The 27,354-nt window shown below is 39.8% G+C and overlaps 1 protein-coding gene across 2 annotated transcripts in view; it reads left to right on the forward strand.

The window, feature by feature from the left end:
* Positions 1–26,058, forward strand: part of NETO2 (neuropilin and tolloid like 2) — a 41,978-nt gene extending 15,920 nt beyond the window's left edge. Inside the window, exons 2-9 of one of the 2 annotated variants that reach the window (XM_079988847.1) lie at positions 4,982–5,038; positions 6,657–6,797; positions 12,471–12,719; positions 13,517–13,561; positions 13,656–13,783; positions 15,770–15,998; positions 20,556–20,669; positions 23,006–26,058. In XM_079988847.1, coding sequence (XP_079844973.1) covers positions 4,982–5,038; positions 6,657–6,797; positions 12,471–12,719; positions 13,517–13,561; positions 13,656–13,783; positions 15,770–15,998; positions 20,556–20,669; positions 23,006–23,586 — 1,544 coding nt within the window. In that variant the 3' untranslated portion in view covers positions 23,587–26,058. The remainder of the gene's footprint in view (positions 1–4,981; positions 5,039–6,656; positions 6,798–12,470; positions 12,720–13,516; positions 13,562–13,655; positions 13,784–15,769; positions 15,999–20,555; positions 20,670–23,005) is intronic. The other variant, XM_079988848.1, reaches the window with a different exon arrangement.
* The last annotated feature ends 1,296 nt before the right edge of the window (positions 26,059–27,354 follow it).

The raw sequence follows: 27,354 nt of genomic DNA on the forward strand, positions 1-27,354 counted from the left end.
CTGGGTTAGACCTGCAGCAATGCTGGTATACCTGCTGCTTTGCAGGCAATGTGATAAGCCTTATCCTCAGTCCCCAGGTCTATGTAGGGCTTCTTGCTGAGAAGTGGTATAATGTTCACATGCATTTCCATTTCACTCTCAAGGAAGATTATAATCATGCAATCATGAAACAGTCCAAGGCTCTCCAGAATCTCCGAAAACAAACATTGAAGATGCCTTATTCAAGTGCTCTGGGGTGGGATGCCTAATGTTTTACTGCTACTTTACAACTATCTGGTGCGAGCCGTGTGCTGAATCTTAAAACTGAAGAGGCACAGTCCCAACACAGAATGGTTGCAGGAACTTTGAGACAAGCCAGTGAAAAAACTTATGCTGAGGAAGAGAAATTCTGCCCCTGAAGAATAATAATTATGCAAATCCACATCCATTTAAATATATATAAAAATTGGCTTAATTGAATAATGCTAGTTAATACTACTTTAATGCATGTACTAAATCTGTGATGAATCGCTTCTCTGGACCTGCCTTCTGGATAGTGATGGTTCAGTGCAAATGCTGCTGCCGTTTTCAGGAGTCCTTAACCCAAGAGCTGCTGGTTACTTGAGAGTATCCTAGTAATCAGTTTTCAGCAAAAGCACACAAATATACAATCAACAGCCTCACAGCATGTTTCTTAATAGTGGACAGAACACTGGTTTTGTCAAAAAGCCATTGCATGACGAGGCCCAGAGACCACCCTGTCCCCATGGTGAAATAACCAGACAAAACACAGTATATTGATTTATGGGATAAATTAAGGCCACAACTTTATTGGTTACAGATGTGAAAGTTTGACAATAGGCATTGGGTGAAGCCACCACTAATCCACTCCAGCCCACCTGCTGAAAGTGGGGCTGAGGGTAAACCCAACCAGGAGGGGCGCCCTATGACTTACATCACATAGGGGTGCCCCCCAAGGGATGCCCATTTGATCCTTTTAACAAGATACCCTTTACCATGGAGGGGCAGGTGGAGGCTACAACCTCCCCTCCATCCAAATCTAAGCCTATCCAGTGCCTATCTGCCTCCATCACAAAATGTGAGCTTTGTTTACGTTTCTGCCTGGATTACATGGACTGGATGGGTATGAACTGAATTTCCCATAGTGTGAGACTGAGGAGAGTACGTGAGAAAGTTTTCTAGAGTAGCATGAGCTGTTGCCATCTCCACAGCAGCCCACCTTGGAGATCCCTTGGAGATCCCTTGCCCCAGTTGGAAGCTGAAAGAGTTGTAGTTCCCAAGTTTGGGGAGAAACATAGGATGGTGTTTTGTACTGAAATCATGGGTCTTTCCCAGTCCTACTTAGAGATGCTAAGGATTGAACCTAGGACCTTTTTTTAAAAAAAATAATATTTATTACCTTTTCCAACAGTTTAAACACTACAAAGAATGAAAACCATACAATACAACACAATACAATACAATACAAAAAACAAACAAAAAACCAAAACACTAACATTAAACTAACAAAACAAAACAAACACAATTTAAAACACATCAAATAGTTTCAATATCTTATCTTTCATTCCCTTATTTCCGTGACCTCCTCACACCTCCCTTTTTGTATTCCACTTCTATTAATTCTTTCAGCAATTCCTTTCCATCTTCCTCTATTTTTAATCCTATACTTATCTTAACACATTCACATTCTAACCTTATTTTCCCTTTAATACTCTATTAATCTATTTGTCCTTAATTCCTTACAACATTTCTGCTAAAGCCATATAACTTCATTCCAACATTTTTCTAACATTCATTAATTTTACAGTATTTCCGTAAATAGTCTTTAAACTTTTTCCAGTCTTCTTCCATCGACTCTTCTCCCTGGTCTCGGATTCTGCCAGTCATTTCCGCCAATTCCATGTAGTCCATCAACTTCATCTGCCATTCTTCCCGGGTGGGTAGATCTTGTGTCTTCCAATATTTTGCGATGAGTATTCTTGCTGCTGTTGTTGCATACATAAAAAATGTTCTATCCTTCTTTGACACCAGTTGGCCGACCATGCCCAGGAGAAAGGCCTCTAGTTTCTTCAGGAAGGTATATTTAAATACCTTTTTCATTTCATTATAAATCATCTCTCAGAATGTTTTAATCCTTGGGCATGTCCACCAAAGGTCCATATTTGTCCATATTTCTAAATCCTTTTTCACTTTAGTCCAACATTTTTCATAATTATCCTTAAATAAATTCACATTTTTGGCTGTCATATTTACCCCTAAATATTTCACTTTCTTAACCAATGTTAATCCTGTCTCCTCCTGAAACTTTTCTCTCTCATTCACAGTTAAATTTTTCTCTAAAACCTTAGTTTTCATCTTATTCAACTTAAAACCTGCTACCTGTCCAAATTCTTGAATCCGTTCCAATACCCTTTTAGTACTAGGTTCTGGCTCCTGTAAAGTCAACACTAAGTCATCAGCAAATGCTTTCAGTTTGTACTGTTTAACTCCCACTTGTATACCTTTAACCTCTTGGTCCTTTCTAATCATATTTAACAAAACCTCAAGGACCGATATAAAGAGCAATGGAGAGACTGGGCAACCTTGTCGTGTCCCTTTCTCAATCTTGAATTCTTCTGTCACAAACCTAGGACGTTTTGATGCATAACATGTGCTCTGTCACTGAAATACACCCTTCCCTCAACTAATGACCAGTTAACAATGAACAAGGTAGGTTAGGTGCATATTTAATCTCAACCAAGGTGTCAATAAAATGGTGCGATTGGCATGGTAATTCTGGACTGGTGGAGGGCTTCTCTTTGGCAAGGAATACTTTTCTTTTTCTTTTTAAATTCATTTTTATTAAATTTTCCACTTTAACAATCCAATCAAATCACATTAAATATTCCAAATTATACATATACCGTACATATCAAATAAACTGAATATTCTGCCAAATTATAAATTTTGAAAAGGACTTCCCATGCTTCAAGTTCAGAGTTGAATGCTTTTCAACTTGATTGAGAGTTGTTTATGAAAAGGGTACTAAGTGGAGATTTTTTTTTAAATAATCCACTTCAGCAACCCTTCAAAAGATAAAGATTTTTAATCATTGGAGAGAGATATAAATGGAGTTAGCATCCATCTGTGTTGAGAGACAAGAGAGTGTGCCTCCGGGGGTGAAATCTATCCACTGCATTAGCAGCACTGAAGTGCAAAGCCTGGGCAGTGTGTATGGATGTCCTGGGTTGCCCAGACAACAAGACCCCTCTCTTAGCCTTGCAGATGTGGTCCAAAGGAAAGCAAGGCAATACATTTGGCACCAGCTTGGCTGCAAGAGTTGCTGGAAGGAGGTGTACAAGGCACCATCCAAATGCCTCGGGGACTCCACTCTGGATTTGTGTAGGGTTTACTCCTTAGCCTTTTCTTCTCCCGAAGATGTCCCACAAGGCTGCTGGTACATATATTAGGGAAAGTGAAGTGTGGCACTGATGAAGCACCTCGATTATTAACAAAATAGCCTCAGGAACAATAATATTGATATTTGGAGAGAGGGAAATCAATCTGTCAGAGAAGAATATACATTTTGTTCAATATCATACTATTTGCACTCTTACAGAGACAATATTTTGACCTCACAGAAAACGGCAGATCATATGATGAGTAAAACAGAGATTCTGTTTCTGATCATGTGTCTGAAACGACAGAGGAGCAATGCCTGGGGTGGAGTAAGAGAAACACATAGTGCTTCAGTGTACTACTTCTTCAAAATGAAGACCTCCAAAGGTTTGGTGCTAACCCAGAACTTTTCCCAGGGCAATATTGTTGCAGGCTCATTGGGATCTGAATAAAGTCTTTCTGCACACAGTGGCTTAGAAAATATCACCTTATGAAGAGAGAGCAATAACAGAAGGAAAGCTTATCAAGGAAATTGGGGAGCAGAACATAAGCAATCTTACTTAGATATCGTTGGGTAACAAAGTTATTTTCATAGAAACTGGCAGTGGGGAAAAGGTAATTACTAAAATAAAAAACAGGCTGCAGTCCTATATGCACTTACCTGAGACCATGGTTTACTTGTGCCTATATGTACTTACCTTCTGCGTAGGCACGCATAGGGCTGCACTGTAAAGTAATAACTCACATTATATAACAGAAGAGCTCTTACCAGAGTTTTTCACACTTTATGAAAAACTTACTCTTCCAAAATATTGCCTGCTGTTCGTAATTTACTAAATATGAATACTGAGCGATCAGAAGCTCAAGAGATTACCCGTGGACTAAAAAATAATACATAGTTGGGCCCATTTGGCTATATGGCAAAATTTTATTAGTGGGTTTTTCCAGTCATTGATCTGCCCAGGCATTGCATGTATCTTTTTGGAGCTTTGGAAGCAGGGAGGAAGAGGAGGACAAAACTGGAGTTGGTTGGCTCTGCTTGTCGTTGGCTCTGGTTCTGCCCATTGTGGGTTTTCCCTGTCTTCTGCCCTACCAGTCCCAATCAATGGGTACCAGCCACCACTGTCTCAGTAAGATTTCTCTTGATGGTACAGTCATCAACTGGATGGCACAGCCATCAATAATGAATGTCTTTAATCCTTTTTTATTATCAATGCTGATTATACAGGGCCATTTCTGTACAGAAATTGTTATTCAATGTGATTTGCTGTTTAAAACACACACACTGAATTAATCTCAGAAAGCGGTCTTAACTGATGTATTGGCATAATAGCCAGAGGAATTGTACAGCACTGGTCCCTTTACTGGTTCAGAAAAACTCAACACTTAATGAAAATTAAGGTTGTAGTGGGGGGAGGGAGTTGTTTCGGTGATGAAGTAGCTGAGGGATTTTACTTTGTGTTCCCTTCTAAATAAATATATTGATCCAGTTACTCTGAGATACCCAAACTTGCCTCACAGGATGGGTGTGAAGCTAAGATACAGCGCCTCCTGCTATATTTATAGATCTATGTTTTTTTTTCTGTTCTGTTTTTCTCACCAGTGTTCTTGATAACTATACTTGTCGTGGAAGGAATTGCTGTGGCCCAAAAGACTCAAGGTACTTCTCTGGAGAATGCTCGCTGTAATTACATGTCGGTACATAAAAAGTTTGATTTTATTTTTTTAATGCAATTTTAAATGTTGTTCCTAGCTTATTATCCTTGTTAGTTAACCAACATTAAGCGGGCGGGACCCAATTTGGATGTTACAGGGAACTCTGGCTTAATGTGAACCAGGATTTCTGCACTGAAGCTGGTGCACAATGAGAAGAGTGGGGAGCTTGTGGCCACAGTGCATATCTGGGGTGGTTTTGTGACAAACGCGACCATAGAGATTGAAGAACAAGAACTCTCAATTCAACACACGTTCACATGCATATTGTTGTTAAAGGCCTATGCTAATTAACTTTTTCACAAGGCAATACTGTGTGTGTTAATTGCTCCCTGGGTAAGAAGCATTCGTGGGGGGAAAGTCACTGCTGAGTAATTAGCACTTGGCTTGCTTTCTTGGAAATAAGTTGACATTTAAGATGTTTATATGCATTATATGTACCTTTGCCTTCAAAGCTTCTGTCTTTGGGGAGGAAGAGCAGATTGCAGTCTCTTCCTATAGAGAAAAGAAACAACTAGCTGAATTCTTAATTTTTGGATGGGGTTAATTTTTTTTCTAAAGGTGTGAGCATTCTAACGTGGAACATATACATTTTTTGAAATTCTAGAAATCTTTGAGGAATTGTCTAGGGAACAGGAGTCTCAGTTATGGGCACTGCTTAAAACACTGCCCGTTCTTTTCAGCATGCTGCCTTTCCACCTCTGAGCAACAGTATTTCCTCTGAGTGTCAGCATGGAGCGGAGTCTTTGCTCTGGCAATCTCGGAGCCCTTTCTGTGGGATCGGTCTAGCCCATGGGTAGGAAAACTAAGGCCCGTGGGCCAGATCAGGCCCAATTACCTTCTGGATCCGACCTGCGGACGGTCTGGGAACCACCGTGTGGATCGCCAGCACATGCATTCTTTCCCTCTCCCTCCCTCGGCACTGGTGCCTCCTCCTCCTCCTCCCTCCCTCCCTCCCCCTGACTTCTCCCTGCCCTGCCTAGAGGAGGAAGGGGGCTGGGCTTTGTTGGTGCCAGCAGCAGCAGCAGCAGTACTCAAGCAGCCGCCATTTTAAGCAGCCCCTCTCCAGAGCCCGTTTGCACGCTGCTCATCGTCCCTCCGCCGCCAGCCCCTGCCACTCGCAAGACACAGGTGAACAGCCACTGGGGCTTGTGGTGCTCTTGCATCATTTCCCCCCCCCCAAATATAATCCAGCCCCTCACAAGTTCTGAGGGACAGTGGACCGGCCCCCTGCTGAAAAAACTTGCTGACCCCTGGTCTAGCCTTGAAGAGCAAACAGTTTTAAGAAACAAGCACTTTCCCTTTAGAGATATTTTCACATTTAGTGTGGTTTTGAGATCCTTTAGGAATTCGATCTTTGCTCATTCCGATTTAAACTGACCTTATCCTCATGTCTCAGACTAATGGGTGGTTTTGGAACTTGGTTACGAACGAGATTTTACTCTTCTCTAAATTTCACAGACTTCGTACCAGTACCCAGAGCTTGCCTTTCTGAGGGGGATTGTTGTTTGTGGAGATATCCTGGAATTATTATGAATTGTTTTCTTGTGTTTTCTTCTGAAAAGGTGGGCAGAATATTGGAGGTAACCGCTTAGCAACTACCCAGTGTAGCGACTGGGTACGGACAAGCAACGGAGGCCACTTCGCTTCACCAAACTTCCCTAATTTCTACCCACCCAACCAGGAGTGTGTCTATATTTTAGAAGGTATTGACATTGTTGTTTACATCTTTGTGTACTCCACTGATGAAAGTATGCGTGTTTAAGCACAACTTAGTGACATCTAAATAAAACAAAATCCATAAAGCATTGGCAGGAGTCTGACAACACACCACAGCCGCTGCCAGCCCAAGCTGGAAAAGAGGTACGTAGCTGCCTCCGTGGCCTCATGTGCTTCTTTCCCCAGCTTGGGTTGGCAGTGACTCAGGCTGTCCTCTTTTTTGTTCTACAAGATATGGCAGCCCTATTTTTACCTATTGTTGATTTTAATTATCTTGTGGATGTTTTTAAATAGCTCTTTATTAATAATTTTAATGTTTTGTTTCATATTTTTGTTAACTGCATACAAACAGTAGACAATTTTGTTTAAATAAATAAATGGCAACTGCAGAACTTTGTCGTTCTCTCTTTCCCTGCTACCATCCTGTAGAAATTGCTTCTCTGAGGGCAGCATTTGCATTTCAGGGGGTGCTTCCATTGGTGCCAATGAAGGGTTCCCTTGAAATATCAATACTACCTGTTCTAGCCAGACTATGATAGGGAGGGTGAGAGTTAAACTTCTAAACAGGACTATAATAATTCATGGAAAGATGGGTTAATTATTCTCTCTAATACCCCAAAGAGATTATAGTGAGTATTCTAGAGATGGGGATTAGAGTTTCAGAGGTTTCAAATATCTTTCAACAAATATTGATATCATTGGGAAGAAAACCAGGGAAACAACAGTCCAGGTATCTAGGCAACTATTGAGTAAATAAATCACTTGGACTCTAAATGAAAATACCACAAAGCATTAAACTAAGCAAGGGCAGCGTTTGTTTTTTTTACCATTGCTACTATCTTGTCTGAGATACACATACATACATTATTCTCTACCGACTTCAAACACTGATACAGGAAAATACTCTTCATTCACATGCAGTGCCCATACCGCAATGGATCCCATAAAGAAAACACAACCATATCCGGATATCCAGTCACATTAAATCAGTTGTTGTTGGCATCTGTCTGTCTCAAGAGACAATAGAGGAATGCACCATCAGGGCTAAAGTCAAACCATTGAAGGGTTACAGCGCCTGCTGTGGGTATATGGGAGAGACATGTTTTATTGCAGCTGAGGCAGATAAAGATATCCAGTTTCATTGTTACAGGTGCACAATGATTGTGGTTTTCATGAAAGTGAGCAGTGTATTTCTGGTCATTACTGTCTCCTCTGTTCCTCTCCCACTCCTCTTTACTACACTGAGTCAAATCCCAGAAAAGGCATTAGGAATGATGCTTGCACAAAGTTTTTGTTGCAAAGTAAGTTTGTGTGTGTTGGTTTTTTTTAAGGATTATTGTCTTGACCAGAGAAAATCTTCTCTTTCCACTGCAGGAAATAATGTGGAGAGACTGAGTTACAGCATCCTATGTATTTCTGGCATTAAGTGTGGCAGCACAGCTCATCTTTTCACAACAACCATTCCCTTTTCTTTCATGAAAGCACCAAAAATTGTACCCAAATGTGGACTAAATGCATTGTGATCATTTTCAGATATGGGGGCATGTTGTATTGCACATGTATGCACATGCCACATGACCTGGGCAACTACGAAGTGCATCATGCCAGGATGTGGCACAGGACCTCTCTAGAGCAGCCTTTTCTGCCAAAGTACAACCAGAGCAAGACCAGAAAGTAAAAATGCAACTGAATGTTGTAGGGGTTTTACCTGAACCAGGAAAATGGAAGGACTTCCTTCATTAGATGGTAAAGGAGGACCATGCCTGATTTTTCATGTCTGAAGAAATCAAGATTCTCATTGCATCTCTAGCAGCCATGGAATGGTTTACCTGGCTGCTCCTTACAAATCGCACCTGCCTTGAGCCTGGGAAATCACATGTTACACCAATATCCCACACACTTACAGAATGCAGCATTGTATCATCATTTGCTGGGCGTGCAAAGATGACACCCTGGTCCAGATGGAATGTTCTGTCAGATATGGCTGATGTACCTCTAAGACTAGTGTACGGGCCCCATTTAACATTCCAGAAGAAACTATGCATACCATTCGAGAGGTTCATCAAACAGGTCTATAACTGAACAAGCAGCTGGACTGATCTGGATAAGACAAGAAAGAAGATGTTTTCAAATTGGAAACATCAGAAGTTGCCTTTTACCAAATCAGACTATTGGTCCATCTAGCTTTGCATTGTCTACACTGACTGGCAGTCAGTGGCTTTCCAGGGTTTCAGGCAAGGGTCTCTCACAGCCCTACCTGGGACCTTCTGCAAAGGAGATGCTCTGCCACTGAGCTTCAGCCTTTCCCTCTTTATATGAACTAGGGTGAGCTTCTTTTGAGTAGCATGTAAAGAAGGAAGTCCACCTTCGTGGTTGCATCAGGGGTGAGGCACTATTTTCAAGGCCTGCCCTTGCTTCCCCTATAAGCTAGGCTGGATTCAGATGGATGTTGGACTATTTGAGCCTTTCTGGCCAATAATCCCTTAACTTCCCTGACTTCTTATGAACTGTCTTGTGACTGCATGAAACGGGGTGGGAAGAGCTACAAGTGGAAAAAAGCTGGACTTATGCACTGCACTCTGCTCTTGTGAGGGGAAATGCTCCAACAATTCAGTTTGATCATCTGAAACAATCTTGGATCAGCACTGATTTTTAACAAATGAAAAACCGAAGCTACTTTTTCACAACATATTACCCAAATCTCTGCTTTATTCTATGACCCTGATATGCAACGAATAGACATTACTTTGTGCATGTTTATTATGCCTAAAATGTCTAAAAATTATAACTATATGATTCTCCAAAGCTATCCTTGTGTTTTTAATGACTTCCTTAACTGGGACTTCAAGAACGGTGTTCATATAACCTTCATTCACTATGTGTTGTACCATGCTCAAATATTGAATTGGCGGCGCATGTGCATCACCACACTGAGTCATATCTCAAAATGATCACAATGGAGTAGTGCACATTTGGCATTTAAATGAAAAAGCATGTCTGTCACACCATTCATAGTGTTATACCATGCTCAATGGGCTGTGCATGCTTAAAAGTATAATACCACAATACCCCATAATATTCATGATGCATTGGTCCATGTAGTGTGACTTTGGTGCTCATATGAAAAAGTACACAGTTGTTACGTGACTTTCTACTGTATGTGTTATACCATGCTCGAATTTATTGAATCAGTTGCACACGTCCTCCTTATCTGAAAATGATTACTATGTATTCTTTTACATACGGTATAAATTTGGTACTTTTCTGGAACATTGTGAATAAATAAATCTTATGTTGCCATACTAATGTATTAATTAATGTTATAATTATATAGAATTTGGTCATTCGTCTCCATGTTATTTCCTGCTGTGGAATAATGGGTTTTCTGGTCAGTGAGTTGTTCCTTTAAATAAATAAATTAAAACCTGAAAACAAAGCCCACTTTCCACATTGTAACAAAACAAAACAAAAAGTGCAAACTTTGCTTTTTACAGTATCTATCTCCAAAGCTGTATGTGCATACCAGCACTTGTGGTTTGTTTGAGAGCTTCTGTTAGAATGTGAAAAGTGAGTTCTGAACAGTAAACCAAAAACAAACCCTGGCTTCCCCTCATGTTTGGAGAGAAACAACCTGCAAGCACTGGTTCACAGACCACCCTAAGCCAGCTTCTGGTTTGTTTCCAACATGGTGTGGCTAGGGAGAATGGGGGAGAAGCAGAAGTGACTTGTCAAGAGTAGCTTCCTGGCATATGGGTTACTGTTGCTTACCAGCAGGGGAAGAGATGAAGCAGCAAGGGGGGTCAGTGAAGTGCAAACATACCAGCAGAGCAAATCCAGTGCTCATGCTGGTTCGTTTGCACCATGCTGAACCTCCCCACTGCCTCTCCCCTTTCCTTTCTGATAGACAACAATAACCCACCTGCTAGGAAGTGAGTGCCCTACCCAGTGAGCCACTTCTGGGGTGGAGTGAAGTGGGCACTAATGAGCAGCATACACCAGCACACTGTGCTCATTTATTTTTAACTATGGTTTAATGTGATGCACAAACTGGGCCTTCCTTTGAAGACACAAAGGTGGATACCAGGAGGTTGGTTAGGATTTTTCCAAGCTGCATCAGGTAAACCGAAGAAGAACAATGGCAGGCTGGCTTCGTTTCCCATAGACAGCTAAATGTCATGTTCCCAAAGTAAAACGTGTGGTGTCGCTTTTCTGAGCTTTCATACAGCACAGAAATGAAGTATTTCAGAACTTAATAACTTCAACATTGGAGGAGGGAGTGAAACATGTATTGCAGAGCTAGAAAAACTGCCTTCCCTCTTACAACCTCAACCTCAACCTCCCATATGAAGAAGTTTTATTAGAGGGGAAAAGCAAAAGGCAATTTTGTCCTGCACCAGGAACACACATATACACCATGAGATGCAGCAATAAAGTGATCAGGTTTAAGCCTGGAAGCATATATTGTACAGCAAGAGAAAGTACCAAGGGGATGTTTTCTGTAAGCAGCTCCAGGAAGCACTACAAACTTTCCTTTCTAAGTCAGTTGGAACCCTAAACAAGAATAGTTTTGTTAGGGGTTGGAAATGCACTGTAACATTTTGTTGCGGTTTCCCACTTGTCAGCAGTGGGGAGTTGCTAAATGGAGCCCCCATGTTCAGAGACAGTATACCTCTGAAGTGGGAAAGAAAGCATGGAATGGGTATAATCTTTTAATGATCTGCTGATGACCTTCCCAAAGGCAAATTGTTAATAATAATAAATACAAGAGTAGACCCAGTTGGTAGTGTGAAAGACCACCAAGCAGAAGTCAATCAGGTCTGGCCGTGGATGGGAAAGTGTCTGGGAAAACTCTGCATGTACCACCCTGGGTTCCACGATGGTGTATTTACAGGTATGTAATGAATATAGCATGCCAGTACCGGATGAAATGGTACAGCCTATCTAACTGTGCATTCTTGCATTCAGCTTTTTCTTCCGGAGATGTTTACATCCTCCACCTTGCTGAACATTGCAATCTCATATTGAAACTGACACTTGAATGAGTCAGTATTTTGGAAGAAATCTTGAATTTCAGGCTGGCATGAACCTGCAATATAAACCAAGTGCTTTAATCAGAGTAATATCCTAGGTATTAGGTTTATTTCTGTTGATTGCTGGCTCGGTTACTTTGTTGCATAAACTGATGAGGTTTTGTTCTGGGTATGTGTGTTTTTTGCAGCCTTGTGAATTATTCATGTAAAATAGGTTAAAAATGTGCAAATAGGTGTTTTTTCAGAAAGTTGCTTTGTGCTTTTTTCTTTTTAAGAATTTCAGCATGGGACAAATTCCAGAACGAAAGCATCAAATCTAGAGGCAACCAACTCATGGCGCTCATGTGTCTCTAACACATGTGTCATTTGTGTGCATGTTCTGGATAATGTTTAGGCTGCAATCCTGTGCCCAACTAGCTAAAACCATTGAAGTCAGTCAGACTTAATTTCTGTGTAGGCATCTTAAATTCTATTTGTGAAGATCTATATTTATATTCATGCTAGGACTGCAATACCAATTAACTCCACACCTATGCTGAGAAATACAAAACTTCACGTCTTTCTGGAAATTGTTTTAATTCATTGTTGCTGAAAGTTATATTGATCTAGATTGTTTTTACTCTGTCACAGCTGCCCCACGGCAAAGAATAGAGCTAACCTTTGATGAACCATACTACATAGAGCCTTCATTTGAATGTCGATTTGATCACCTCGAAGTTCGAGATGGACCTTTTGGTTTCTCCCCACTCATTGATCGCTACTGTGGTCTAAAAAGCCCTACTCTAATTAGGTCAACAGGGAGATTTATGTGGATAAAGTTTACCTCAGATGAAGAACTAGAAGGACAGGGATTTAAAGCAAAATATTCGTTTATACCAGGTAAAAAAAATATATGCTGTTCCTTTCTTTGCCTGTTAGAGATTCTGCCCAACTGGTATTGAATTTAGTTGGGTAAATCAATATTAACCCAATATATTTTGCTCAGAATTGGTTATTGTTGAAGGCTGCATATAAAAATCATGGAGCAGAACTTTCTCTTTAATGTTCTTGTGCTCATGACTGCAGGAGGGTAAACACAGCTATCCAGAAGCAGAGATTCACAAACCAAGATTGTGAATGACAGGGTGCCTTGTAGGCCTTGAAACTTAAAATCATCCTTAAATAGGGAAATTGGCATCTCTCTCTTGTTCATTCACTCACTCCACATACACATGTGGAAACTGGCATTTTATATATAAATCCACACACCATGCAGATATGATTAGAGTTGTGTGCATGTTCATTCTCCTTTCAAAGCTACAATTCCCAGAGTTCCCTGGGAAGAGGGACTGGTGGTTAAACCACTCTGTGAATTGTAGGTCTGGGAGGGGAATAGGGGCCTCCTAACAACTCTTGGCACCCTTTACAAATGACAGCTCCCAGTATGCTTTGGGTGAAGCCATGACTGTTTGGAGTCATATTATAGAGCTTGAAATGTAAGGTACATATGTTACTGAGTGATAAGGAACCTGTCTCCCCTCAGTTCAGTATCCTAGTGTACCATATTATTATTATTTTTTTGGCATCTAGAAGGTCCTTCTTTCTGTTTAAACCTTCAGCTCTCCCAGGCCAATCATTATGTTTTTTCTTCTTCATTACAGATCCTGAATCATTATGTTTTTTCTTCTTCATTACAGATCCTGACTTCACATACCTAGGAGGTATTTTAAATCCCATCCCAGGTCTAGTATTGCAGTACTAATCTCTTTTGCATATTAGATTTTTAAATTTCTCTTACCTTTAATTTGACAGCACATTGTGTCTGCCTCGCTTTAGATTGCCAGTTTGAGCTCTCAGGGGCTGATGGGATTGTGCGCTCCAGTCAGGTGGAACAAGAAGAGAAAACAAAGCCTGGGCAGGCTGTTGACTGCATATGGACCATCAAGGCCACTCCAAATGCCAAGGTGGGCCCTCCAAATCATTCACTGTGTAATGAGCTCTCAGGTCATTAGTAACTGGGAATGGCCATTAGTAATGGTTTGCATATTGCATCTCGTTCATTTAAATTAATTACCTGTTGGTGGTAATGAGAAACGAAGACAGATGTTGGTTTCACAGACTGCTTCTGGTGCACAAAAAAGTGTTACTTTTTCAGACCCAATCTGCACCGTTCTGCTGTTTAGAAACCAGCCATTAGTGGTTGTGGGGGTCAAAAGATGGATATAAATATTTGAATATGGTTTCTTCCAACTCGGCTCCAATGTCTGATTTATTTTTCCTCTTTGGTGTTACTATTCTTTAGATTTAACTTAGGTGTTGGTCCAAATGCATGGAAATAGTATTCTTTTATCAGAAAAATCCCTTTGCTATGGGGCCAGGCCAAGGCCAGCAGACCCATAAGGTGGGATGAGGCAGTCACCTCAGGTGGTAGATCTACCCACAACCACTGCTGCCTACCTCTTTTTACTCCCCAGGCTACCATGCATGCCAATGGGGGGCATTTTCAGTTTTGCCTAGGGCAGCAAAACACCCTGGGCCTAGCCCTGGGCCATGCTTACAAGACAACTTACTCAGTTTAAAATACTATGCTGTGCAACATATTGGAAACTATTCATCAGTGCTTTAATGGACACCACTGTTACATTTCGTAACCGAACATTTCTTTCCAAACTTAATAAGCTTTGCTAGGTAGCTCCTAAACTACATAACTCTCAAAATCTCATGGAATCTGGTTGGGCCAGGGTGGTTCTGCTATAGTTTTAATTTGTTTTCTGATTCAGATCTATATTTTAATACTGCAGATTGTTGACTATTTGAGGGTGCAACAAAATAGTCTTCACATTTACCAAATTGCATGCTTTGTTGTGTTATGTCAGGTTAAAGAAAACTGTAACCAGTCTAGCTTCAATATACTTATTCAAATCTTGGCATCTTTTTCTAGTTGACACCACAATGCATCTTCTCTACACAAGCCTATGATGGGAAATTATTTTCTTGGTTAACATTCAATAACATCTCCACCCAATCTGTGGTTAAACTTGCAGATTAATTTGAAAAGGGCTTGATGCTGTGCATAAGTTTCCCCACAATTTAGATACCCAGAACTAGGTAGGACCATGACAACAGCATACACACACATCCATAAAAGTTCTCTGGTGCTTTTGTTTTGCTCTGTTTTGTTTTTTTAAAAAAACTATTTAAGAGTAGTGCATAAGGGAATATAAACAATATACTTGCTGTTCACATTGATTTGTGAATCTTAAAGCACTGTAAGCTATCGACATCGCAGCTTGTATTCCAAGAGTAAGAAATCAAATTATATCCCTCCCAATTCATCTATATTTGAAATATCTGATGCTTATTTATAAATTTCATTGAATATTGCTGGAATGCATATCTTCAGTTCTGCGCTTATTGAATTGAATTATCTTCCTAACTCGCAGTGCTTTGATTGGATTATTTATGGTGTATCAAGCTCTAAGTTTGTCAGGATTCAAAATGCTACTGGGCTTATCTTGTGTTTTAGCACTTTACGGCTAAAATTCCATCTGGAAATAAATATCCATCTAATAACCAGACAGTACCATTGACAGGTATGCATGTAAATGCAGATGTGACTAGGTGAGCTAATGGCGTGAATTGTTTGAGGAAAATATATTTATTCTGTTTGTCTGCAAAAGTACCATGTTTATTTAAGCATGGAATGGCTGTTAGTCACTGTTTTTTTAAAAAATCAGGCTTATTATGAGAATGGCAGGGTAAGGAGTATAGCTGGAAATTGCAAGTTTATATTTATATATGCCTAAAATATATTTACAAGCTGTTTGCGCCTTTCATCTAAACGAAATGTGTAAACTTTTAAAATTGAAAATAATGTTTACATATTTGGCTTTTAGTTTTATTATTATTATTACTTCTTTTAAAAGCTTTCCCCTGCCCCTTACCAACAGATATATTTGAGGTTTCTAGACTACCAGATGGAACATTCAAATGAATGCAAGAGAAACTTTGTGGCTGTGTATGATGGGAGCAGTTCTATCGAAAACCTGAAAGCAAAGTTTTGCAGCACGGTGGCTAACGATGTGATGCTGCAGACCGGAATTGGGGTGGTACGAATGTGGGCCGACGAAGGCAGTAGATTGAGCAGGTTCAGAATGCTCTTCACATCATTCGTGGACCGTAAGTGTACTGTAATGCATCCTTTTAGGAACTATGGCAAAATATTGTTTAGAACTTTAAACTCAGAGCTGTTTTCTGTTTACTCCATGAATGTACGGAATTGACAATGACTGCTTACGGACACTACTTTTGCTATATATTAGTGGGTGACTCCAAACCATATAAAATATCATGTAAGACTCATCAGCTGGAATCTTTTAAGAGAAGGCGATTGCGAGATTCAGATGTCATTTGCAAGCTTTGCCTTGCTATAGAACAGCTACACTTCTACAGTGTTGTGTTCTCTCTTTAGAGCGGGGCGGTTGACCTCTGTGTTTGGAAAAGTCCTGTTCCTTTATTTGTGGCAGAACTGCAGGATGAATAATGAATGTGGCTTTTAGAGTATAGAAGGAAACAGGGTTTCTTCTTTAACAGATTGGGCATTTTGAAACTGGAAGTCTATCTGAAATCATTGACCGCTTTGATCTAAATCTAGTCTTCAGTGCAGTCTCCTGGAAACTTCGGAGTCACTGCCTTCCTTAAACTAAGTCTCATGGTTAAGAACAGCTGGAAATAGCAAGAAGCGTAATTAACTTTAAATTGCATTAATGTGATACCTAATTGGTTGTTGACCTTAATAATCAGCTTTACACTTTAAGCCTCAATAAACAACAAGGCAAAAAGTGTTATAATTTAGAGAATATGACTCATAACTAAAAGCATTGGCCATTTTCAACCACTGACTAGGCTGGGGAAAGCACAGTAAAGAAAAATGCTAGAACACTTGTATTTACAACAAAATAACCCTCAAAATAAACACCACCCAAAGATCATTGCCGGGGTGAGAGGGTAGAATAGCGCTGATATGCTGCTTTGAATAAATACTCTGTGTGCTTGTGTATGATTGATGCTGTACTTTATTTTATTTTTTTTTAGTAAGGACACAACCTGAAGCAAGCTTTATTTTCATAGCCTCGTTTGTTTTTTAAAAAATACCAGTTCTCTGGGAGGGACATGTTGTATTTCTCAGTGGAGCATATTTCAGGGTGCTCACAAGAGCACACCCAACAAGGAACTGTAGCTAATCAGAGATATCTGATTCCTATACCTGCATGACACGTTTTCAAGTATGCATTTGTCCTAATTCACATAGCAGCTGTATGCTTATATACTGAATATGTATTATTTATTGTTGTTGCAGCTGCTATAATATTTATTTATTATATTTATACTGTATTTTATTGCCTACACTTCACCCTAAGGTCTGAGGGCGGGTTACTGTGGATGCATAGCTGACCAGTTGATTTCTGTCCATTCTTTACTGCCCTTGCAAACCTAAGCTGGCACCCATAATTGCAGCTCCCACTCTGCCCCCTGGTGCTCTTAACACAATCTTTGTTGTTGTTGTTTTTTTATATATAATTTTTATTAAAGATTTTTTAAATACAACAAACAAAATAAAACATACAGAAATGTCATGTGTCATAACATATTTTCTGATCCTCCTTGGACTTCCTCACATCTCCCGCTCCTACGTTCCAAATTTATAAAAATTAAACCAGCAATTTCTCACCTTATCCCCACCTTAAAATCCCTTTTTACAATGTTATATCTTAAATTTTAGATATGTTTATTTCCTCTTCAGTGCATTAAGATTAACCCAATAATTATCTAAAAATTTAGTTTTTTCATAAATTTAACTTATCTTCATAATTCACTTCATTTGTTTCCATGGTGCCCAATTGTTTATGATCAAACATCCTGCTTAACATTCATACAATTTACAATACTTTTGCAAATAAATCTTAAATTTTCTCCAATCTTCTTCCACCGTCTCCTCTCCCAGGTCTCGGATTCTGCCCGTCATCTCAGCCAGTTCCATATAGTCCATCAGTTGCATCTGCCATTCTTCCAGTGTGGGTAGATCTTGAGCTTTCCAATGCTTGGCAACGAGTATCCTTGCTGCTGTTGTTGCATACATAAAAAATGTTCGATCCTTCTTTAGTACCCCTTGGCCAACAATACCCAAAAGGAAGGCCTCTGGTTTCTTAAGGAAGGTATACTTAAATACCTTTTTCAGCTCATTATATATCATTTCCCAGAAAGCCTTCACTTTAGGGCAAGTCCACCAAAGGTGAAAGAACGTTCCTTCATTTTCCTTACATTTCCAACACTTATTATCAGACAAGTGGTATATTTTTGCAAGTTTGACTGGGGTCATGTGCCATCTGTATATCATTTTCATTACATTTTCTTTCAAAGCATTACATGCAGTGAAATTCAGCCCAGTAGTCCACAATTTTACCCAGTCCTCAAACATAATATTGTACCCAATGTCCTGTGCCCACTTTATCATAGCCGATTTAACCATTTCATCTTGTGTGTTCCATTTTAACAGCAAGTTATACATTCTTGAAAGTACCTTAGTCTTAGGCTCTAACAGTTCCGTTTCTAACTTCGATTTTTCCACCTGGAATCCTAGCTTTTTATCAAGTTTAAAAACTTCTTTAATCTGAGCATAATGTAACCAATCTCGCACTTTGTCTTTCATTTTCTCCTGACTCTGCAATTTCCAGTTGTCTCCATCTTTTTCTAATATTTCCCAATATTTCGGCCATTTGGCCTCCATATTGAGTCTTTTTCGGGCCTTAGCTTCCAATGGTGAAAGCCACCTTGGAGTTTTGTTTTCCAATAAGTCTTTGTATTTTGTCCAGACATTAAACAATGCTTTTCTGACGATATGGTTCTTGAAATTCCTATTAATCTTAACCTTGTCATACCATAAATATGCATGCCAACCAAACGCATTATCAAAACCTTCCAAATCCAATACATCAGTATTCTCAAGAAGCAGCCAATCTTTTAACCAGCAGAAAGCTGCTGATTCATAATACAGCCTTAAGTCTGGCAGGGCAAAGCCCCCTCTTTCTTTCGCATCAGTTAATATCTTAAACTTAATTCTGGGCTTTTTGCCCTGCCAGACAAATTTGGAAATATCTCTCTGCCACTTCCGGAAACACTCTGTTTTGTCCACAATCTGCAATGTTTGAAATAAAAACAGCATTTTTGGCAATACATTCATCTTTACAGCAGCAATTCGGCCTAACAAGGAAAGTTTCAATCTTGTCCAAGTTTCTAAGTCTCTCTTAATTTAAGTTGGGATGTCAATCAAGTCCATATTGTCAGTCAGTTCAAACCTTTTTTATGTACGCTACAACAGCAGCAAGGATACTCATCGCTAAAAGCTGGAAAACTCAAGAATTACCCACACTGGAAGAATGGCAGATGCAACTGATAGACTATATGGAACCGGCGGAGATGACTGGCAGAATCCGAGACCTGGGAGAAGAACTGGTGGAGGAGGACTGGAAGAAATTTAAGGACTATCTACAAAAATATTGTAAATTGTATGAATGTTAAGAAAGATGTAAGATTAGCAAAAACATGGCTCCAACAAACTAGTTATAAAGAATATAAATTTAAATTTAATTGGTAGATGAAAAGATAAATTTTGGATAAGTAATATTTTATGATTAAGCTTCAATAAGAGTTTGTTAAATCCCAAAATTTGAGACATTAAATATTGGAAAATTATATTATATGAATTAAATTAAGTTAATAATTTGCTGGTAAAATCTATGTTTAGAAAGCAGGAACAAGAGATGTGAGGAAGTCCAAAGTTGAGAATGAAATGTGGATAATGGAAAATATTTTGTTATTATGTATGTTTTTTATTGGTTATACAAAAATTTAATAAATATTATTATTAAAAAAAAAAGGTCTTAGGTAGTCTGCCATCTTTTGTAACATTTTGATTATGTGACTTATCCATGTTGGTTGATACCACGCCGTTCATATCTCCCATCATAATGATGTTGTCATAGTCCAGATAGTCCAGGACGCTCTCATGCAACTTCTTATAAAATTCCGATTTCCCCTCATTTGGTGCGTAAATTCCTAATATCAAAAACTTCTCTCCTTGGTATTGTATCTCGATTGCCAAAATTCTTCCTTGCTCATCTTTGAACAAAAATTTAGGTGACAGGCTCTCTTTTACATAGATCACCACTCCTCTTTTCTTAACTCGATCCGAAGAAATAAATTCTTGGCCTAATCTTTTATTTATTAGCACTTTTCTGTGGAGCCTAGTCACATGTGTTTCTTGAAAACAAATAATGTCCAATTGTTCTTTTTTCAATATATGAAATAGTTTCCTCCTTTTTTCCGGGGAATTGCACCCATTAATATTCCAACTCAACAGTTGCAGATTGATGCTGTACTTTAGTGGTCACAGCTGTGGGATTATTATGAATGTGCCACTTTGTAGCATGCAGAAGACTTCTTCTTCCTTAAATTCTAAGTCCAATTATGAAGCGACCAGTGTTTTATTTTGTTGGGGGTTGGGGGGGTACTCAAGGGTACCTTCCCCCCCCACTGGTTAAAAGTGTGGCACTTACTGTAACAAGTTCATGGAGAGTACCGGCACCCTTTTTCCTAGAAGAAAAGCACTGGAAGTGACTATCTATCTATCACTCTTAAGTTTGGGTAACTCATAACTCTTTTCCCCTTCCTTCATAGCCCCCTGCTCAGGCAGCACATACTTTTGCCATAGCAACATGTGCATCAATAATTCTTTAGTCTGCAACGGCATTCAAAACTGTGCATACCCATGGGATGAAAACCACTGCAAAGGTGAGTGTGTGTTGCTATGAGGGGCAACTGGGGCTGCCTGCCTTCTGATTCCCCCCGTCTCTCAAATGAGTCAAGGTCAGGTTCTGAGACCAAAATACTACAGTGGTACCTTGGTTTATGAACTTAGTCTGTTCTGCAAGTCCGTTCTTAAACCAAAGCGTTTTTAAACCAAGGCATGCTTTCCCATAGCAGCGGGGGATTCAATTTACAAGTGGAACACACTCAACAGGAAGCAAAACAGGTTCCCCTTCTAAGGCAAAGTTCACAAACACCTACTTCTGGGTTTGCAGCCTTCTTAATCCAGTTGTTCATAAATTAAGCTGTTCTTAAACCAAGGTACCACTGTATAAGCAAAAAAATTAAAATTTAATAGAATTATTCTCCCTAATGGAGATCTGCCTACCTAAACTTTATAAGGCAAAGTGCACATTAAACTTGAAGTGCAGTTCTGGATTATTTATGTATTAAGCTGCATTTTCTAGCTCGGTATCAATTGTGATTTGTTTCTTCACCTTGAAGCACCTTCATTTGAGTTAGTAAACCATACAGATGCACTTACTGTGCAACACTATATCTCTCTGCTCACAGTGACTCGGTTTCCTGTTTTATAGCTTAACAAAAATAAATCAGCCACAGACCAACTCTGGATCATTTACAACAATCTTTTTCCTAACGAACCTCCAGCTTGCTAGCATGAATCAATCCTAGTCGGGGTGGCCTTTTTACCAACAATTCTCTAGGCAACAATTATGATGCTTCTGTATATGTTGCCTGTGTCCTTTCAGTTCAGAAATCTGTTCTAGCGTTTGTTGCGTGGCTGGAGCCAAACACCATCCTCTGGGCTGAAATAAATTACTATTCATATTTTGTCTGTAGATGTGAATGGACTTTTCTTTTTAATACCCAAGAGATAATAATGTCACTATACCCCTTCTGAATATCTTATTTTATTCATGCTCGTGCCTCTTGCCATACAGAAGAATGACCTTTTCTTCTAAAGCTTGCTTTTCCACCCCTTTTTCTCTTTAAGTAGCTAGATATATAAAATTACTGCAGTCCGCTAGTGCCATCTTGTGTGCTTTCATATGAAGTGCTCACATCACTTTATGGTTTTTGTCACGTGGTGTTAACTTTTAGCGCTTCAGGTTGTGGCCCGTCTCTTCCCCCGACCCTCCAGTCATCAAAACAAAGATAAAAGGAGGAGAGGGCTGTCTGTGGCTACTAGTCATGATGGCTATTTTCTGTTTCCAGGGTTAAAGGCTGCAATGTTTCTGAATGCCAGGAAATCATGGGGGGTGGGGTGGGGAGTGCTCTTGTACTCTGTCATGAAATTCTACTCAATATTGATCCAGAGTAGATTCCAATGTATAGTTAGCAGAGTAACAACTTAAACACGTTGCAGGATTAAAATAATAATAATAGACAATTAATATTTCATCCAGCAGAGCTTTACTGCTACTGAAGGCAAATGAGCATAATGGTCGCAAATCCAATACAATCAGGATTGGCACTGTCCTTAAGAAATCCAGTTGCAGCAGACTTAACTTTAACTTACAATAAGTCTAAACCTTAACGCTATATACAGAACACCACACCAGAGGGAAAAGAGATAGAAAGAGAAAGTGAAACCCAGGCTCCTTCTGGTCCTACTTTTATAGTCAGCATGACCTTGCCTGAAAGAGAGAACAGAACCAGTTTAAGTCAGCTGTATTCAGCTTCTCAGAAGGTATAACCTAAACATCATGAACCTTCTGCTTGTTTCTTTCACACAGAGAAGCTTCCAGAACCCTCTTGAATTAATTATAATAGGAAAGCTGAGATCAATACTTTCTGCACTAAGAAATGCAAACTGACATACTCCAACCATTCTTGTTGGGTTCCCACAGACACCTGCTTGTCCACTGCAAGAACAGGATACTGGCCAATATGGGCCCATGGCCTGATCCACAAGGCTCTGCATGTATTCTTATGTAGCGTTGCCCTCATAGTTAGTTGCCCTGCTTGCGACCATAATCTCCCACATAAGCAGCTCCTATGTAAATAAAAGAAGTGAAGAAGTTGGAGCTGGTAGAAACTGCACAAAAAACTTGTTAAGTTTTAGAATTCCTGGGTGATGATTACTCTGCTCCACACCGGTTCAACCTTGAGGAAACAGGGCGAAAGATAGCAGATAAAACATGTAAAACAGTTCAGCAGCAAAAGCTGGATTTTTTTTTTAAAAGCAGAGTGCAGGGTTTTCTCCCTCTCTGTTGGGTGACGGACTTAATATTGTCATATGACAGTCTTAATATTGCTTGTTGCTGCTTCGTTCCATTTTTCTTTTCTTTTTTTTTTAGAAAAGAAAAAAACAGGGCTGTTTGAGCAAATCACCAAAACCCATGGGACAATAATTGGTATTACTTCAGGAATCGTCTTGGTCCTTCTCATCATCTCGATCCTGGTGCAGGTCAAGCAGCCCCGCAAGAAGGTGATGGCGTGCAAAACCACGTTCAACAAAACTGGTTTCCAGGAGGTTTTTGACCCACCTCATTACGAGCTCTTCTCCCTGAGAGACAAAGAGATCTCCGCCGACTTGGCCGACCTGTCTGAAGAACTTGAGAACTACCAGAAAATGAGACGCTCCTCAACAGCTTCGAGGTGCATCCATGACCACCACTGTGGCTCCCAAGCCGCAACTGTAAAGCAAAGCAGGACCAACCTCAGTTCCATGGAACTTCCTTTCCGCAACGATTTTGCACAACCTCAGCCAATGAAGACCTTCAATAGCACTTTCAAAAAAAGTAGCTATACCTTCAAACAGGCTCACGAGTGTCCAGAGCAGGTGATAGAGGACAGGGTGATGGAAGAGATCCCTTGCGAAATCTACGTGAGGGGTCGAGAGGACGCTGCTCAAGGCTCATTATCAATGGACTTCTAATCTGCTTTTGAAGGTGAAATGGGTGTGTGTAAATATTATATAAATATAATGTATGTGAATGTACAAAAATGTACCATACGGAATTTGATGGAGACATGTGTATTCATTCTTTTTTCCTTCTTTTTTTTTAGCTCATTTATTTTAGGGTTGTTGTTTTTTTCCCCCCTGAAAAAAAACTCTTCATAAATCATTTTTTCCTTGTGAACTGCCCATCTGCTTGGAGAACAGAATAACAGGTTTTGCATGAGGCTTCACACACACAAACACAAAGATATAAATTAGTGTATACTCTCTCCCTTGCTTCATTCCTGCAGGTTCTTGGTCTTCAAGTCAAAAGCTTAATTACTCCAGTAATAATAAAAAATAAGTGGGTACAACACCATATAGCTTAACATCGAAAGCAGTTATCATATTTGTCAAATTGTAGCTAGAGTTATTGTGTTAAGTGCCAATTAAGACTCAAATGAGTTACACTGCATTCCATCTGGTTCATCTTGTCTAATTTTTATATCGCTGCCTTTTTAATTACTGACTCCTTAAAGCCCAGTCCTAAGGCTTTCTATGCCAGCAAATAAATGGTACACTGGCGGCTGCTTCTGGTGACAATGGGACAAGATTTTAAGGACATCATACCAGCACAAATATTCAGGACCTCCAAGTTCTGTGGGGGAAATGAATGAAATGGGTTTCTTGCCTTTTAAAAGCGTTTTAATTTTATCTTTGAACTCAGTTCCTTTAGGAAAATCAAGTTTTTTGTCTTTGGCAGAGAAAATCCATTGGTAATTTCAGCATCACACCAAATCTCTAGTTGTGTTAACATCCTATCATGCACTGATAGCACTTTGTGCTAAGCACAGGTAAGACATCACCACAACACTTGTTTGACGGTTATCAGAAAAATGTGTTAACAACGTTTAGACCATGACTTGTTTTATCTTCTTGCAGCAATACATCAGGGATTTCGAAAACTGCTGAAAGGCAATTTCTGCCATATTAACATGGTGCAAACGTTATTGTTGCAGGTACTTAACTGTGAAAGAATATTGGCCCGTGTCTTTCAAAAGATTTGCAGCAATGTTGGTGTCCTAAAGCAGTCTGAGCGTTCTTCCCGCACATATCGTTGGTGGAATAAACAGCTTTTGCTTTCCTTTGGTGATGCAAGTTGTTGAGAAATACATTTCCCCCCTGTGTTGCAAGAATTCAGATTACTCTGTATGGCAGAGCTGAGCCAAGCCCTAGGCCAACTTTTTTATGATGTGTGTATTACATGAACACTATTTAAATTCATTACATATTGTGTGGAATGCCTACTTACAAGTTAGATTCAAATGCCTTTATGAGGCTTTCCACCAGGAATCTTGGTACCCTTGTTGTTGGAAGGTTCTCCAGTGCCACAATGCTCAGGCTTCCCTGACCATCTTCAAAGGCAAAAAGCGTTAACCTGCGATTGGTTACCATTCATTGAGCTCTTTCCCCACAAGTAGCATTGGTTACTAGTCAGCCCAAGCCATCAAAGCCCAGATGCCAACATGAGTAAAATATTGGGGGGGGGGAGCAGGTAAGCCCAACCCCACATGATCACATGATACAGTGCATGCACACAATTTGAATGGCAACACCCATCAACTTTTTTGGGGGTGACCCCCCAAATATTTTATTGGGTGGGCCAAAGGGACCTCAGCCCCTAGGAGTTGGCTCCTATGCCATATGCTAATCTATAGAAATTGTAATGCAAAACATCTATTCTCTCTACTTGTTGCCTCTCAGAAAAGAACTTGAGATGATGTTGGACTTCAGTTCCCATCAGCCCCAACCAGCACGGTTGATGGTCAGGGAAGATAGGCATTCTAGTCCAACAACATCTGGAGGGCCACAAGTTTGTTACTGCTGCTCTAGACACAAGGTGTTCTCTCTATCCATTAGAAAGAAGGTTCTCTGAAGAATGTGGCTTGGTCAGGGGCTGGACTAGGAGCCACAAATCCCACTTCTCTAGTGTCTTTGTCCTGCCTTGTCCTGTCATGGAATATTGTAAGTTGTGCTCCTTGACTTTAGGCCAAGGTCTGTTTGCAGGTCAGGCTGAAGAAAGAAGTATCACTTCACATTTTTGTAATATATTCTTAACTCTACAGGTATGGCTTCCATATTTTTATGATCAAATGGTTTATAAATGGAACTCTCCAACTTTTCTTAGACTTTGATATAACTTGACACTGTATGACCTATGTCTGCCACTCAAGCACCTGTACAGCAAACTGATTATCAGTGTGCATGTTAACAGCTATGAACTGCAGTGTTGCTACTTGTGAAGAACACCTGGTTTCTTTACCATCTAGCCTTTTATAAATCCACAGGTTTCTTAAGCTTTCTTTGTTTACATATCTGTTTTTCACTAAATGTGACCTTGCAACTCTGAGCCAATGGGCAATACCCTGTATTTTAAAAAAATGTATGATAAAGGAAAGTTACAAATTATTTGTTGTACTGACTTGCAGGCTGCTGTGTAACTGTTAAGATACTTGCAATTCAAGTACTTGTGTTTTAAGACTACTGGGATTTTGTAAAGGTAAAGCGTAACAACTCAAGTCTTTAGTTTAGGGCATTCCCCAAAACAAGAATGACCAAATAATTAGTTTTGTTCTTCTAGGAAAAAACTTGGTCACAGTTACTGTGTGGAATAATACAGCCCTAAAAATAGCATCATTCAAAAACGATTGCACAAAGATGTACAGCAAGGGTTTTTCACACAAGCAAGGGTAGTACCTTCAGCATTCAGTGCAATAAGCACACACTATTTTGGTCATATTCTTTGGTGCAAAATAATCCCAAAGTGACTTCAACTTTCGGGCTCTGATATCTTGCTGGGTACAAGATTTTTAAACAGTGGGATTTTTAAATATTGCTACTTTTGCAATCAACTGAGCCAAAGTAGACATGACATGGTCATCTGTAAACAATCTCCCAACAATCTTGTTCTTAAAAGCAGGTGTGCCCTACCTCTCCCGATGCACCTCCCCCCCAAAAAAACTTGTCTTTTTCCAACTCCTGGACTATTTAGCAGCTTGTGAGGGGATTGCAATCAGAAAAAACAAGCATTACAAGGAGTAAAATACTTCCTCAGTGACATAGGGTTGGCCAAGCTGAATTTATCAAGCGCCAAGCCTATTTTATTAATCACGTTGACCTTATAATCTGTGATTTCGGCCTACCTGTGTGAAAGGTCTTCCTGGTTTCTGCAGTAGTTCTCTCAACCCACAACTGGATTTCAGTCGCCTAATAGAAAGGAGAGTTGTCTGTTCCCTGGAAGTTTGCTTGCTTGCTGTGAGCAAGTTGAAGCTTTCAGTCTAACCACAAGACCATTTAGAACAGTGCAGATCCATCTTAGCTGACTTAGTTTGCATGGTTAGTAAAGGGAAACGTTCAAAAAGAGGGCAGCTTAGGTAACTGAGTGGAAGCAGTTGGTATAAAATGTAATCTCCAGGAACCTCCAACAGTCTTAAGAGAAACTGTGTTGTGTTCTCTTCGAGCAATATATTTCACTTGGTACCCACACATTATTGGTACAAGAGATGCAGAAATGTTTTGTCATGTTGCAGAACAATGAAAGCAAACGTTGAATCATCCCAATGTATGACAAGCAATTCAAAAGTGGATTACTACTTCTCTTTTTTTAATCTCGTCTGGTTGGATGAACCACATAGTCACAATTCCCTTTTCTCCATTATTTTCCTAATGCAAGCACTGTTCAGACCCAGCTGATGAGGGAGGGGA

Source organism: Podarcis cretensis (genome assembly GCF_951804945.1).
Source record: "Podarcis cretensis genome assembly, chromosome: 8".
NCBI lineage: Eukaryota > Metazoa > Chordata > Lepidosauria > Squamata > Lacertidae > Podarcis > Podarcis cretensis.